Source organism: Oreochromis aureus, linkage group 17, assembly GCF_013358895.1.
Source record: "Oreochromis aureus strain Israel breed Guangdong linkage group 17, ZZ_aureus, whole genome shotgun sequence".
NCBI lineage: Eukaryota > Metazoa > Chordata > Actinopteri > Cichliformes > Cichlidae > Oreochromis > Oreochromis aureus.
In genome coordinates this window covers 23,706,535-23,719,211 of record NC_052958.1, presented here as the reverse complement: position 1 = coordinate 23,719,211, position 12,677 = coordinate 23,706,535, and the positions used below count along the sequence as shown (strand labels likewise).

General features: G+C 43.4%; 2 protein-coding genes across 3 annotated transcripts; one reads left to right on the top strand and one right to left on the bottom strand.

The window, feature by feature from the left end:
* The first annotated feature begins 5,252 nt into the window (after positions 1–5,252).
* Positions 5,253–8,492, top strand: calua (calumenin a). 2 transcript variants are annotated; one of them, XM_039601311.1, is made up of 7 exons: positions 5,253–5,386; positions 5,660–5,891; positions 6,348–6,541; positions 6,634–6,800; positions 6,874–6,934; positions 7,613–7,812; positions 7,893–8,492. In XM_039601311.1, the coding sequence occupies exons 1-7, from the start codon at positions 5,377–5,379 to the stop codon at positions 7,995–7,997; spliced, it is 969 nt and encodes a 322-aa protein (XP_039457245.1). In that variant the 5' UTR covers positions 5,253–5,376; the 3' UTR covers positions 7,998–8,492. The 2 variants fall into 2 exon arrangements, with proteins under 2 accessions (XP_039457245.1, XP_039457244.1); XM_039601310.1 differs by having other exon boundaries at positions 5,279–5,401.
* A 22-nt stretch (positions 8,493–8,514) lies between these two features.
* opn1sw1 (opsin 1 (cone pigments), short-wave-sensitive 1) lies at positions 8,515–10,205 on the bottom strand. The gene is made up of 5 exons (XM_031731553.2): positions 9,866–10,205; positions 9,621–9,789; positions 9,385–9,550; positions 8,966–9,205; positions 8,515–8,845 (listed from the first exon to the last, which is right to left on the bottom strand). Exons 1-5 carry the CDS (start codon positions 10,203–10,205, stop codon positions 8,753–8,755), a joined length of 1,008 nt encoding a protein of 335 aa, XP_031587413.1. The 3' UTR covers positions 8,515–8,752.
* Between the last annotated feature and the right edge of the window lie 2,472 nt (positions 10,206–12,677).

Below are 12,677 nucleotides of genomic sequence, written 5' to 3'. Positions count from 1 at the left end.
AGATTTCAGCTTCCGGAAATCTCTTTTGGGCTGTCTTCAGTGCCCTTTTCAGCTCAGTCACTGGCATTTTTTTATCCTTCTGTGACTTGTTGTTCCAGCCAAAGGATAAGACAAATTTCTCCATCATCATGTCGCAGGTTGCTTTCTCCAGCACAGCTTCTGCGTGGCACCATTTTGCCCCTGCAAAGCTGTCAATCTGCACTCCCTTTTTGCAAAAGGTGGGAGTCTGGCAACACGGAGTCTCCGATGAAGGTTTTGGTGAGGGTGGTGAGGAAGGAGGAGAATCCTCTGCTGGTTTTGTTTGGAGGCGGGTCTGTACACTGGACCTCAGTATGTTTAGCTGCTCCCACGGACACTTTGAAATATATGTTTAGTTCAGTCTGTTATTGTCTTGGAGCAACTGTAATCCACATAATTTCTCTGGGGATTATTCTGATTCTGAAAAACACACACACAAAACAAACAAAGCAATGCAATAGACGAGCCTCCATTAACATGACATGCCCAGGCCTTACCGAGAACTTCCCCAATTCTGTACTTCAGCTGAAGTTCCCTCCATCTGTGGTAGTAGGGTCCGTAGTATGGAAAACCAGTCTGCACACTAGTGATAGGAAGTTCTGCTCTTTTCAGAGAGCCGGCTCTTGTGGCACAGCTCCCAAAGAAGACCTGGCTCTTTTGGCTCCCAAATGGCTCTTAATTTATTATCATCTGTAGCCTCATATTTTGCTTTGTGTGTTGAGAAACCCTTTTGCATTTAATGTTTTTATGAGAAGCCTTATAATTGTTTTGATGCATTCTCAACCATCCAGGTAAGTAAATCTCCAAAGGTGGATTCTGTTCATCTGGACGTAGCGTTTTCAGTGGGAGAAACATTTCGTCACTCATCCAAGTGACTTCTTCAGCCTCAGCTGACTGCAGGTTTCCCCAACCTTATAAATGGTACATTTGCATAATGACTGAAACCAGCCCACTGAAGGAACAATGGGCTGTGAGGTCAGTTCCTTCATCATGATTATGCTAATTCTCATGACCATTGATCAACACCTACTGATCAAAGACCATTGATCAATGGACATGAGTACCATTCACAGAGAGTTGGGGAATGGCTGCAATCACAGCATTGTAATATGGCAAAAGATGTACCCTTAGGCCCCCTCCTCGATTCAGAGATGTCTTTCCCTTTTCACGTAAACGGCCTTATTGACTCCGCACTCAAACCAGCGTTCCTCCTTGTCCAGGAATCGTGGACAGTATGTACAATTGGGTACTTAAATTGCTATGATTGCAACTATTCCCCAACTCTCTGTGGCAAAGCTCTGCCTGGGAGAATTAATGACCATCTCAAATCTGGTTGGGGCATGGAGCTCTTTTCCAAACACCCTCGCTCCAGCAGCTCTACGGTCCCCCTAAACTTGCACTGAGCCGCAAGCTCTCACACCAATGGTTAAAAATTCTCGCTGATGTCTCTTTTGTCTAGTGCACCCCATCATGTCATGTGGAATTGATGCTAGGGAATGCAAGTTAGATAGTTAAAACGAAATTGCTTATGCCTATGAAATTGGTAATTACTATGAGGTTGTTTCTCTATATCTTAGTGAGTGAATTGGAAAAATGAATTTGCACCATAAAAATATTTCTTTCTGTGTGAACAGGGTGGAGGGCCTCTACCCGTAGCGGGTCATGCAGCAGCTGAAGTATAGTAAGTAGGTGAGCAGAAGGAGAGCTGGAAAAATTGTTTTGAGCACATGTGGTACAGACAGACATTAATGTCCTTCATTAAAATTGGCCACCAAAACAAACTCCGAAAGAGAGTGATGGTGCTATTGTTACCAGAATGGCTGGTGTGAGCACAGTGGAAAACTTGTAAATGGACACTAGAGGAAACATACTGTCGGTTGGGGGTTACGTTAACTGCGTCGAGCTCATTTCTCTCTGTGTTTCTCACCAGAGACTCAATCTCCCAAGTTAAGGAGCTACAGATGCAGGATTGTGGCGTTTTCAGAGGCATAGTATCAGAGGTGTAGAATTGTTGTGAACGCTTTGTGTTGTGAGAGGCATGACTGGAACGATAGTGAAGTTAAATTGAGTGGGGGGAAAAGGAGCCCATCTGGCTTGAGCATTGAGTCATTGCTATCTGTCATGTAGGTTTGTTGAGTTTGGCTTCAAACTTTCACTTCACTTTCAACACACATGGGAGTAAAACACAACTGGAAGAAATTCAAATCAAAAATTGTTGGTTGTGATTATCTAACCCATGGCAGTGATGCTGGACAAGAGCAAATGTTACATGCTGAAAATAAGGGGGAGTTTGGGGATGTAAGTGAAGAAAACAGTGAAAGTCTTTGTGAGTTAGAAAACAGCTACAGCGCAATTTAATATCTATTCTGTTAAAGATGCAAACTGTTCTGCACATACCAGAGAGTAATCATATATACAGAAGTAATGATATAGCTTTGTCAAATCAATAAGCTGTCAGAGTCACTTCCACAAAACTGAGTGAGGGCCGCATTAAAAAAAATATGAAAGAAACAGTGCTAAAAGTCACAAATATGACTTGATGATACTTTGTGCCAAAGATGTGCAGAGTTTAGTTGAACTGAGCAGGAGTCCAGATCCTCAGGTCAGTGGAACAAAATAAACATTTGGCAGATTGTCATGTTTCACCAAAAATGTACCTCTGAGGACCAAATCTAAGAAGTAGGAAACTTGGTTCATTGGCACATTTGAGGTGCTGTTAATTATTAACCCAGTGACTGTTCGTTTGAACCTTCCTAGTAATATCAGGATTCATAACTCATTTCATCTGTCCCAGGTGAAGCCGGTCTGGACCAGCATGTTGTGTGTATGTGTTTTGTGTCTTGTTAGGAACCTGGAGATGAGTGTCGTGGGAGCGGAGCGTTTGTAAATATTGAGTGTTGGAGTTGTTTACCTGTCACACCACCGACCACAAGAACTGAGCGGGAGTCAGGAGCACATTTACAGAAGCCACGTCTGTGGAAAGTCTTTCAGTATTGTTCACATTCCCACTGTAAATAACAGAGAGAATTTACAAAATCCTCCATTTTGGTCCCGTTCTTGCCATGCACTCTGAAAAACGACTGGAAGCATTAGTGATTGTTATTGTTTTATTTTAATATCACAATTTAAAAAAATCATTGTTTGTGTCAAATTCCTTTAAAAAAAAAAGTCATTTCTAAAATGTAGCATGTTTCTAAATTGTAAAATGTAGCATTTTTGGATTTAGAACATCGGTTGGACTACATGTGAAGAGAGTCATTTAACAGCACCACCTAAAGAACACCACTACACCTGTCTCAGCAGCACCAATAAGGGTTTAGATCTCTGCTCCATTATTAACATATAATAACTCCAGCGTCTCCTTGCTGTTGGGTAATTAAAAAATTATAATTACCTATGAAAGAGAAAAAATGTGATGTAATCTTCATGTACATAAAGTTCAGAATCTCAGGTTTCCAGAAATGACTTTTTACTTTAAATTATTTGGACTCATTCTAATCATTGTTGAGCTTTTGGTTTTGTTCAAGTATATGCCAAAGGTCTAATTGTGATGTATATGGAGGTAAAAGGTGAGGTAAGATGGGTTAGTTCCCCTTCCAACTTACTCAACAGTGAAGCTTGGGAACAATCCCACAGCTGAAAACATGGGGTGGTTATATTGATTTATCCTCCCGAGCAGTGCGGAAGATGGCAGTGTTGAGGGCATGGTGATGGATAATCAGTAAAGCCATCAAAATGTACTTTTGCCAACACCTGTGGAGTGCTTTATTCCAAGACACTGACATTGTTTTAAGATGTGTGGATAAAGTTTGGCATTCTAGGAAAACCAGCTCTCTGATCCAGCGCAGAATCAGCACAGAGCTGTGCGTCTCCTTGTTGCAGGGCTGATAAGATGAAGGGTTAGTGGCTAATTCTGCAACACTGTTGTCATGTTGTGAAATGACAGTGAAAGGAGAAGTATAATGATTGTGTTGCTCCATGGTGGTTTGACAATAGCGAGCAGTTTAGTGCAGGCTGGAAGAAATTTCAGACATGGGGTGCAGTGCCTGGGCATGGCCATGAGGTGGTGATAGAAGGTGAGGTGGGTCATGGTTAGTGTCTGATGAGGGCTGTGATGGGTGACTTTCAGTCCAGTTGGTGTTGTGTGCCTCTCCTCAGACCTGGCTGCAGTCTGCTGATTATAGAAGAATCTGCAGTACAGAAAAGCAAGAACAAGCAGACCCCAGACCCACTGCAAACACTAAATAATGAGACGACTCCATGTGGGTGCCAGACTTAAGAAAATCTTTGTGCAGAAGCGAATCGTGTTTCTGTCCAGAGATTCGTGGGATGATGTTTGCATGCTTCTGCTCCACCCTGAAGCTCTGAGTCTGCCACTGGATTTTACCATTCACTGTGAACTCTGATGGAGGGCGTTTTTAAACACAACACAGCACCACCTTTTGATTACAGTCTCTCACAGAGGGCCTGCTCACCTGCTTACCTGCTCACCTATTACTGCTGCACTTTGCTTAAGTTTAAAACAACTTACAATATCAGATCACAGGATTTTGCATTAGCTCATCATTTTCATACTAAACTTGGGAAAAAAGGATGTTATGTAAGAAATGGACTGTGGTCCAAGAACAAATGTTTGATTTCACAAAAATTAAAAAATTAAAAAGTGAGCGACAAACATGTCATAAGACACCTCAGCATCATGAAAACCGGCAAAGGTCATGTGACTACTTCCTGTTTGTGTGACGAAAGAAACACAAAGATGTGCTGCTGGCTGAGTGCAAGTGGAGAACTGTGTGATTAATAATAATCAACAGGCGGTTCCAACCGGAGCCTGAGATTATAATCCCCACAGATTATTTTATGTTCCTATCAGACAAACCTCTTAAAACTGAGGGGTTTTTTACTATTAGTACTTTTACTTTATTTAAATGTCGCTGTTTGTACGTGAGATTATAGATAGAGTTTTATTGGGGATGACCACAGTGGGGGTCTCGTGTTAAGTTAAATAAACGTGAACGAAAGAATCTGCAGGAAATACAGTTTCATCTTTTTTAAACTTCATGCTTTTTCCGCCCCGCCCCCTTCATGTCAGCGCGCGGGTCTGCGGACGTGGCATGAGCGCTTCCTTCTTTCCTCTCGTGAAGAAGAACCAATGAGAAAAGAGTCCGCGGACAGCAACCCTCTGACATCATCGAGGGAGCATGACGTGTAAGTGAGGTGGACCAATCAGGTCGAAGGAAAAGTCTGAGGCGGGCTCTGATTGGCTTCGGAGGCCCGGAGGCGGCTCCGTGGGGCCGCTGGCAGCTGGGCTCGGTGTGAGGAACGAGCAGAGCAGCGGTCACCCGGTGTAAGAGTATCATGCGCACAGGTGAGAGGAGAGCAGGTGAGCTGATGCTCCAACAGCTGTAGCGAGTTTGAGGCAATCTGCAGTTTTATGAATATCAACAGTAAACAGAAACTGTGATGTTTGTAAAAAACAGAGTTTATTATTACGTAACTGACGTTTACGAGAGAAGCTGACTGTGAGTGAAAATATTCAAAGAGGAATTTAAAGCTTAAAACGTGAACTTTGTTTCTGTGTGTGGGGTGTGGAATTGCGTGCGTGCGTATGTGTGTGTGTGTCTCTGTATGTGTGTCACAGTGTATGTCAGGATGGTGCGTCCAGTGTTTGTGTTCCTCATCCTTGCTGTGGTGGTCAGCAGCAGCAGTAAGCCCACAGAGAGGAAAAGTCGGGTCCATCATGAGGAGCCTCTGAGCGCGCTTGAGCATGATGACCAGAAAAACTTCGACTACGACCACGAAGCGTTTTTGGGACAAGAGGAGGCCAAAACCTTCGAGCAACTTACTCCAGAGGAGAGCCAACGCAGACTAGGGTGAGTTCAGGTCATCTGAAGCTTCGTCTAGTTTTTCTGAGTGATGAAGAGAAGCAGGCCGGCCTCGGCTTTCCACATTGAAGTACAGCCCGAGCAGACTGTGGCTGAGCGCTGTGCAGGGACAGGGTCCACAGAGCATAATGAGAAATTCAGATAATCACTTCCTGTAGCTGCGTCATCCTGACCGTGAGGAAATAGACGTCCTCACTGGTCGTCTCCACCTCCAGCTGCTGCAGACGCAGGAGAAACTTTACATTTTCAACTCACATACTCAGCTCGGCTGTGTTCACAGAAAACTCAATACAGTTAAAATAAAGTCCAGTGTATTTCCTGGACCTGTGAGCTCAGTTTGGGTACAGTTAGGTTTGATATTTCTCAAGTCCAGTCTTTATTTTTGTTGCCTCTCATTAAGATGTTGTTTTTGGCTTTGTGCTCTGGTAATTCGTGTCTCTGCAGCATCATCGTGGATAAAATTGACACTAACCGCGATGGTTTCGTCTCTGAGGAGGAGCTGAAGGCCTGGATCAAAAACGCTCAGAGGAAGCACATCTCTGGCAGCGTGGAGCATCAGTGGAAAGACTTCGACTTGAATGGCGACGGCCGCATCAGCTGGGAAGAGTACAAGAACGTGACATACGGCAGTTATCTGGGTCAGTACTCCGTCTGAGGTTATTAGGTCTTCTTTGATAAACGTTAATGTGCTGTAACCGATCTGATCAGGTCTCTCATTGCTTGGCTCCAGATGACCCTCCGAAGGAATCAGAGTACAACTACACCCACATGATGTTGAGGGACGAGCGGAGGTTCCGGGTCGCAGACAGGAACGGAGACCTCATCGCAGACAAACAAGAGTTTACCGCTTTTCTTCATCCTGAAGAACACGAGTACATGAAGGACGTCGTGGTGCAGGTGAGACTGATGTTGTGGGGTCATGTGACCCACTGTTTTGTTTCAAATATTTAACTTTCTTTTTTTGTCACAGGAAACGATCGAAGACATCGACAAGAATGGAGACGGGTTTATCGACCTGAAGGAGTATATCGGTGAGGTTTTATCGATCAGGTGGAGCATTAGAGGAAACAGGAAGCAGCTGATCTGAAGGTCAGGAGGTCAGGCCTTTACCTTCTCCTGACAGACGGACTCAGCAGTGATGGTCTCATGATGAAAATGGACCTTGGAGCCTATGCATGCTTTTTGTGATGTCAGGCAGCAGGGGGCAGCACTGTGACGAGCTCGCTGCTGAATACCACGAAATTTACCTGCAGCTGAATTTATTCTGTGTGCTGTAGCTTTCCCTTTTATGATTAGCCAATCAGAGTGCTTGTTAGGTGGAAGTGTGTGTGTGTGTGTGTGTGTGTGTGTGTGTGTGTGTGTGTGTGTGTGTGTGTGTGTGTGTGTGTGTGTGTGTGTGTGTGTGTGTGTGTGTGTGTGTGTGTGTGTGTGTGTGTGCGCGCGTGCGTGAACAGACTGTAACCAAACAGATAAGTTTAACTTCCTCTTCTAAGTATGGTCACTTCCTGTCACGTCCAATCGCCCCTCCCTGAGCCCGGTTCTGCTGCAGGTTTCTTCCTGTTAAAAGGGAGTTTTTCGTTCCCACTGTCACCAAAGTGCTTGCTTATAGGGCGCCATATGATTGTTGGAGTTTCTCCTTATTATTGTATTGCCTTGAGGAAAATGTTGTTATTTGTGCTATATAAAAAAACTGAATTGAATTGTCGTAGGTGACATGTACATATCTGAGAACGGCGAGAAGGAGCCTGAGTGGGTGGCGACAGAGCGTCAGCAGTTCTCGGAGTTCAGAGACAAAAACAAGGACGGGAAGATGGACAAAGAGGAGACGATGGACTGGATCCTTCCTTCTGACTATGACCATGCCGAGGCCGAAGCCCGACATCTGCTGCATGAGTCTGATGCCAACCAGGTGAGGCTGAACCAAAAACGCCCCTCGCAGCTTTCTGTTTACCTGCTTGCATGTGTAACAGCTGATTTTTGTGTCTTCAGGATGGAAAACTGAGCAAGAAAGAGATCCTGGACAAGCATGAGGTGTTTGTTGGAAGTCAGGTGACAGACTTTGGAGAGGCGCTACTGCGACACGACGAGTTCTAGAAGGTCACATAATTGAAGCGTCGCTGGAACAAACGGTTTCTGAATTTTGGTGGAAACTTTATGGAGATAATTTATTTTTAGAGCCAAAGAACAAAAACAGTTTTGATGTTCAACAGTTACTGCCAGGTTGTTGGGTCAGACTTTACGAGTTTTTAATTTTTCGTATGTGTTTTTGCTACTCAGGAGTTTCTGCAGTACAGAAGTGTAAAACACTGAGCCGCCATTTCACTAAAATCCACATTTATTTCATTTAGCATTGAAGAAAATTATGTCATTGGGACACAGGTGGACTAAAAGGAGTGCTCATGTGAGTTCAGGTGAGAGCGCTTTACTGTCGTACTTCGTACTTCAGAGCGTTGCCACTTTTGGAGCAAATAACAAATGTTTTTATAAAGATTTAAAGATGCCTTAAAACTTAAAAAAATCTACAGACAAAGTCTGAGTTATATGTCACATTTTTACCTGTTTATCAATAAAAAAAAAGTGAAACTCGGAGTTTGGTTTCGTGAACGTTTTATTCAGAAAGTCTAAAGAAAGACGCTTCATTGTTTTTAATGTTTATTTTTGCCTTTTATCTAAACACGTATGTTCTACAGGAACATAGATATCAGCTGATCGTGTGTACGTATAAACTGTATTTACATGTAACGATGAGTATACAGGAAACATTCGTCCTCCAAACTCTGACCTGTGAAAGTCCTCTTCAGCTCAGTCACGCCCTTTTAAAAGTCCTCAGTGTCACTTTGGTGTGAGCATTAAGAAGCTGTGGACACTTCAGTCTTTGTGGAAACTTCAGAGGATTCGTCCATTTTCTTTCCAAACACCATCTCCATGATGCAGCCATTAAACTAAGACCAGAACAGAAGAACTCGTCATCACTTCAGCGGCAGGGCCAACTCAAACTGTCAGAGAAAAGCTGCGAAAAACTAAACCCTGCGTTCTGCACTGTGTTATCTGAGTGTGCTCACCTGTTTGTTCATGAAGACGTAGATGAGCGGGTTGTAGACGCAGGAGCTCTTAGAGAAAAACGCCGGGATGGTGACAAGTCGATAGTCTTTGTTTTCATCTGTGGAGTAGGCAAAGTAAAGAGCTGCCAGGGCGTACGGGCCGTAGCAGGTGACGAAGGACCCCACCATAACGATGATCATTCTTGACACCTCCTTCTCCGCCTTCTGGGTGGAGGCCGACTCAGCCTGTTGGGCTGCAACCTGCAGAGGAAACAGCAAGGCTAAGCTTTAATGGAGTGAAGTTCTCAAGCTCCAAACACACAACCAGCACAGAGACTCAGTTAATCACTTAGTGTTGATTGATTGATTGATTGATTGATTGATTGATTGATTGATTGATTGATTGATTGATTGATTGATTGATTGATTGATTGACTCACTGCTCTCAGAGCACCCAGCAGCTGGGAGTAGCAGAAGATGATGATGGTAAGAGGAATGATGAAGCAGGTGATCAACAGGAAGTAAATGTAGCTGGTCGTGTTGTACTCTTCGTTGTGAGTGTACCAGTCGGGTCCACAGGAGCAGCCCAGACCTTCAGGGATGTACCTACCAACACAGACAATCAGTTCACCTGTGCAGCACACACATGGGCAGAATCACCTGGTGCCTACAGTACCTGCTCCAGCCAAAGAAAGGTGGGCAGGCACAGCCAACCCCCATGAACCAAGTGAAGGCCACTGCAGCCAGAGCGTGATTTGAGCCAAACTTAAAGGCTCCGAATGGTTTACAGATGACCAGGTACCTCTCAAAGGAAAGCACCGCCAAAGACCAGGCGGTCACCAGACCTGAGGAGGAGGGAGAAACACACCATTACACCTGCACACATCTGTACGTATCCTGCCAATGGATCGGGTGGTTTACCTGCAATTGCGCCCACGGCAGCCTCCATAGCACACAGCGTGTGACCCAGGAAGTAGTAACCTCGCATGGAGGCTAAGAACACCTGGCTGACGGAGAAGGTGACAAAGATGAAGCCAGAGAAGGAGATGTTGACAAGAATGAAGTTGAGGGGAACTCTGAGCTTCTTGTACTTCATCGTCGCCACGAGAACAACGAAGTTTAAAGGTGTGCCAGCAAACAGGACAAATCCCATAAAGGCAGCCTGCAGGTAAAAGGCCCAGGTAGGGGCCAGGTAATACTGGGGCCCCTCGAAGGGACTGACTTTGGAGATGTTCTCGTACAGGTGGAAGTATTTCCCCATTGTGACCCTGAGCTCTCTGCTGCTGCCGCTGTGTCAGCCTCTTATATACGCTCATAAACCACTTACAGCAAAGATTATGCTGCTGGGATTTTTCTAAACTTTCAGGATTAAGAACTTCTGACTCCTTAATCTGCTTACAGAAGGTTTTCTCTTTGAACACACGGATCCACCCGAGTTCACTTCAGAAAACTCAAAACATACTTCCTGCTTTAAAAGTGATCGTGGTTGCATGCACGTCTTCATTTCTTTCACCTATACATTGTTTTTATAAAACTCTGACTGGTTTTATTTATTTATTTATTTATTTAGTGTTTTAGTAAATGGCTCTGGAATTAGCCCTTTAACTCGGAGGAATTGAACCTGGAACCCTGTGGTCAGTTGATGTTACCAAACAGACTTAATTTAATGATTGATTTCACTAACTAAATTATTAGTGATCTAAACATAAAACAGCAATCATATTAACAGCTAATAACATGAAATTCAAACTTTAGTTATGCTAAATGATTTATTTGTACTATTTAAGTTTGGTTACACATAATAACTAGAAACATCAGCATCCATCCAACCAGCTGAGGGCTGTGGGCGGGTCGGTGGGTGACAGGCGGGGTACACTTCATATCAGATCATATCATATCAGATCATATCATACCAAATTTATTTGTATAGAACATTTAAAGACCAAAGTGCACCAAAGTGCTTTCCAGTAAAACCATGATACAGATAAAATCACAATATAAAATATAAATTACAGATATAAAATAATTACATAATATAAATGCAGATCCAGATAAAAACCACACTAATTAGCCTTAAAAACCAGGTTAAACAAGTACGTTTTTAGATTTAAAAGATTGAATAGAATCTGATGCGCGAATGTCAGGATTTTATACGTAAACAATAAGATTTTTAAATTGATTTGATATTTGATAGGAAGCCAGTGTAAGTTGGCTAGAACAGGGGTGATGGAATCATACCTTCTAGTGCCGGTTAAAAGATGTGCTGCGGCATTTTGGACCAACTGCAATCGTTGAAGGAGGGAAGATTGGAGGCCCAAGTAAAGAGAGTTACAATAATCTAGTCTTGAAGTGATGAATGCATGAATAAGTTTCGCTAGATCTCTGCGTGGTATAAAGGTATAGCCTTAGAAATTTGGCGTAGTTGATGGAAGCTACTTTTTACCACAGTAGACACCTGGACAGGTCACCAGTGTCAGAGAGATGTGTGGACGTAGGAGGAAGCCATAGAGAACCCAGGGAGGAACAGGGAGAACATGCAGACAGAACCAGGCCAGCTGGTGGATTCAAACAAGGATCTTCTTTTAGTGAGGCAACAGAGCTGACTGCTGCTCTGCTGCCAACTCTAAAAATCCTTCTTACACATGCAGAGGTAAGTCCCTGCTGTATAATATTGTTCATGATATGTTTACAAAGTTTTTAGTGTAATAAACACAAGCTGCTGTCAGGCCCGCAGCAGGGCGATGAAGACTCCTGATGATGAAGAGCAGCAGCAGGTGGCTGACGGATCTAAATCCAATAAGAGTCTTTTGTTTTTCCGTGTGTCCGACTTCCTATGTAATCCGGATATTTCAGATTTACCTGACCAGGTGATCCTCCTCAATCCTCCAAATCCTCAAAACATCGTCACACAGTCAGATTAGAAGACTCACGGCCACTGAAACGGTTAAAGGGGTTCAGCGTGAGGAAGACTGTGAGGAAGAGGAGGAACGCCGAGCCTTTAAGAAGGAGCTGTCCTCCAATCTTGATCACTTCTCCTGCTCAGAGTCCAGAGAGCGTCACAGACAAGAAGAAACTGCTCCATCTCCACTTCTGTTGCCCATTTTCATCCTGGACCGGACGGATGAGGAGAAATGTTTATTGATCGATCGATTGATCAATGATTGCTGACCTTTAGAGCGGGGGCTGTATCATAACCAGGCTGTGAGCTGCATGGAGCATGGGTATGATACGACCTCAGTTTGGAGGTGACATGCAGCCTTAACAGACTGATTAATCATTGATGTATTGACTATTGATTACTTGCTACTATGGATTATTGATTAAGCTCCTGGTGGTTCAGGTATGAAGACCGGAGATTATGTCTACTGCTTTCACTGTTTAATGTTAGGTTTTTGTTTGTTGTGAGTTTGTGCTGTAACACTAAAGGTCACAGTGGCCTCAGGTGTTCATGTATACTGTATTATTTATTTTCATCCTTAATGACTGTTAAATAAAAAAGAACCTGCTGATCAGTGAAGTCATTTGATTGTGTGAATCGTTACTTTACTTCAAACATTTAAATGAAACTCAGAAGCTGTTTTGGTTTAATTATTATTTTTAATAAAATTCCTTTTTGGAGCATTGAGGCACACTATTATTCATCAGATTTATTATCCTGTTATTACAATTATAACTTCAGAAATGTTTTTAACTTCCAAACTTCTGACTATTGAAACTGAATCAAACTCCAAGC

What these genes read in the sequence shown, in the direction of transcription:
- calua (XM_039601310.1), top strand. Translation starts at nt 5,377, where the DNA reads ATGCGCACAGGTGAGAGGAGAGCAG. An exon ending in GAGAGCCAACGCAGACTAGG is followed by an intron (nt 5,892 to 6,347) that starts GTGAGTTCAGGT and finishes GTGTCTCTGCAG; the next exon opens with CATCATCGTGGATAAAATTG. An exon ending in TGAAGGACGTCGTGGTGCAG is followed by an intron (nt 6,801 to 6,873) that starts GTGAGACTGATG and finishes TTTTTGTCACAG; the next exon opens with GAAACGATCGAAGACATCGA.
- opn1sw1 (XM_031731553.2), bottom strand. Translation starts at nt 10,205, where the DNA reads ATGGGGAAATACTTCCACCTGTACGAGAACATCTCCAAAGTCAGTCCC. An exon ending in TGCTGGGTGCTCTGAGAGCA is followed by an intron (nt 9,206 to 9,384) that starts GTGAGTCAATCA and finishes TTTCCTCTGCAG; the next exon opens with GTTGCAGCCCAACAGGCTGA. An exon ending in ACGTCTTCATGAACAAACAG is followed by an intron (nt 8,846 to 8,965) that starts GTGAGCACACTC and finishes TTCTGGTCTTAG; the next exon opens with TTTAATGGCTGCATCATGGA.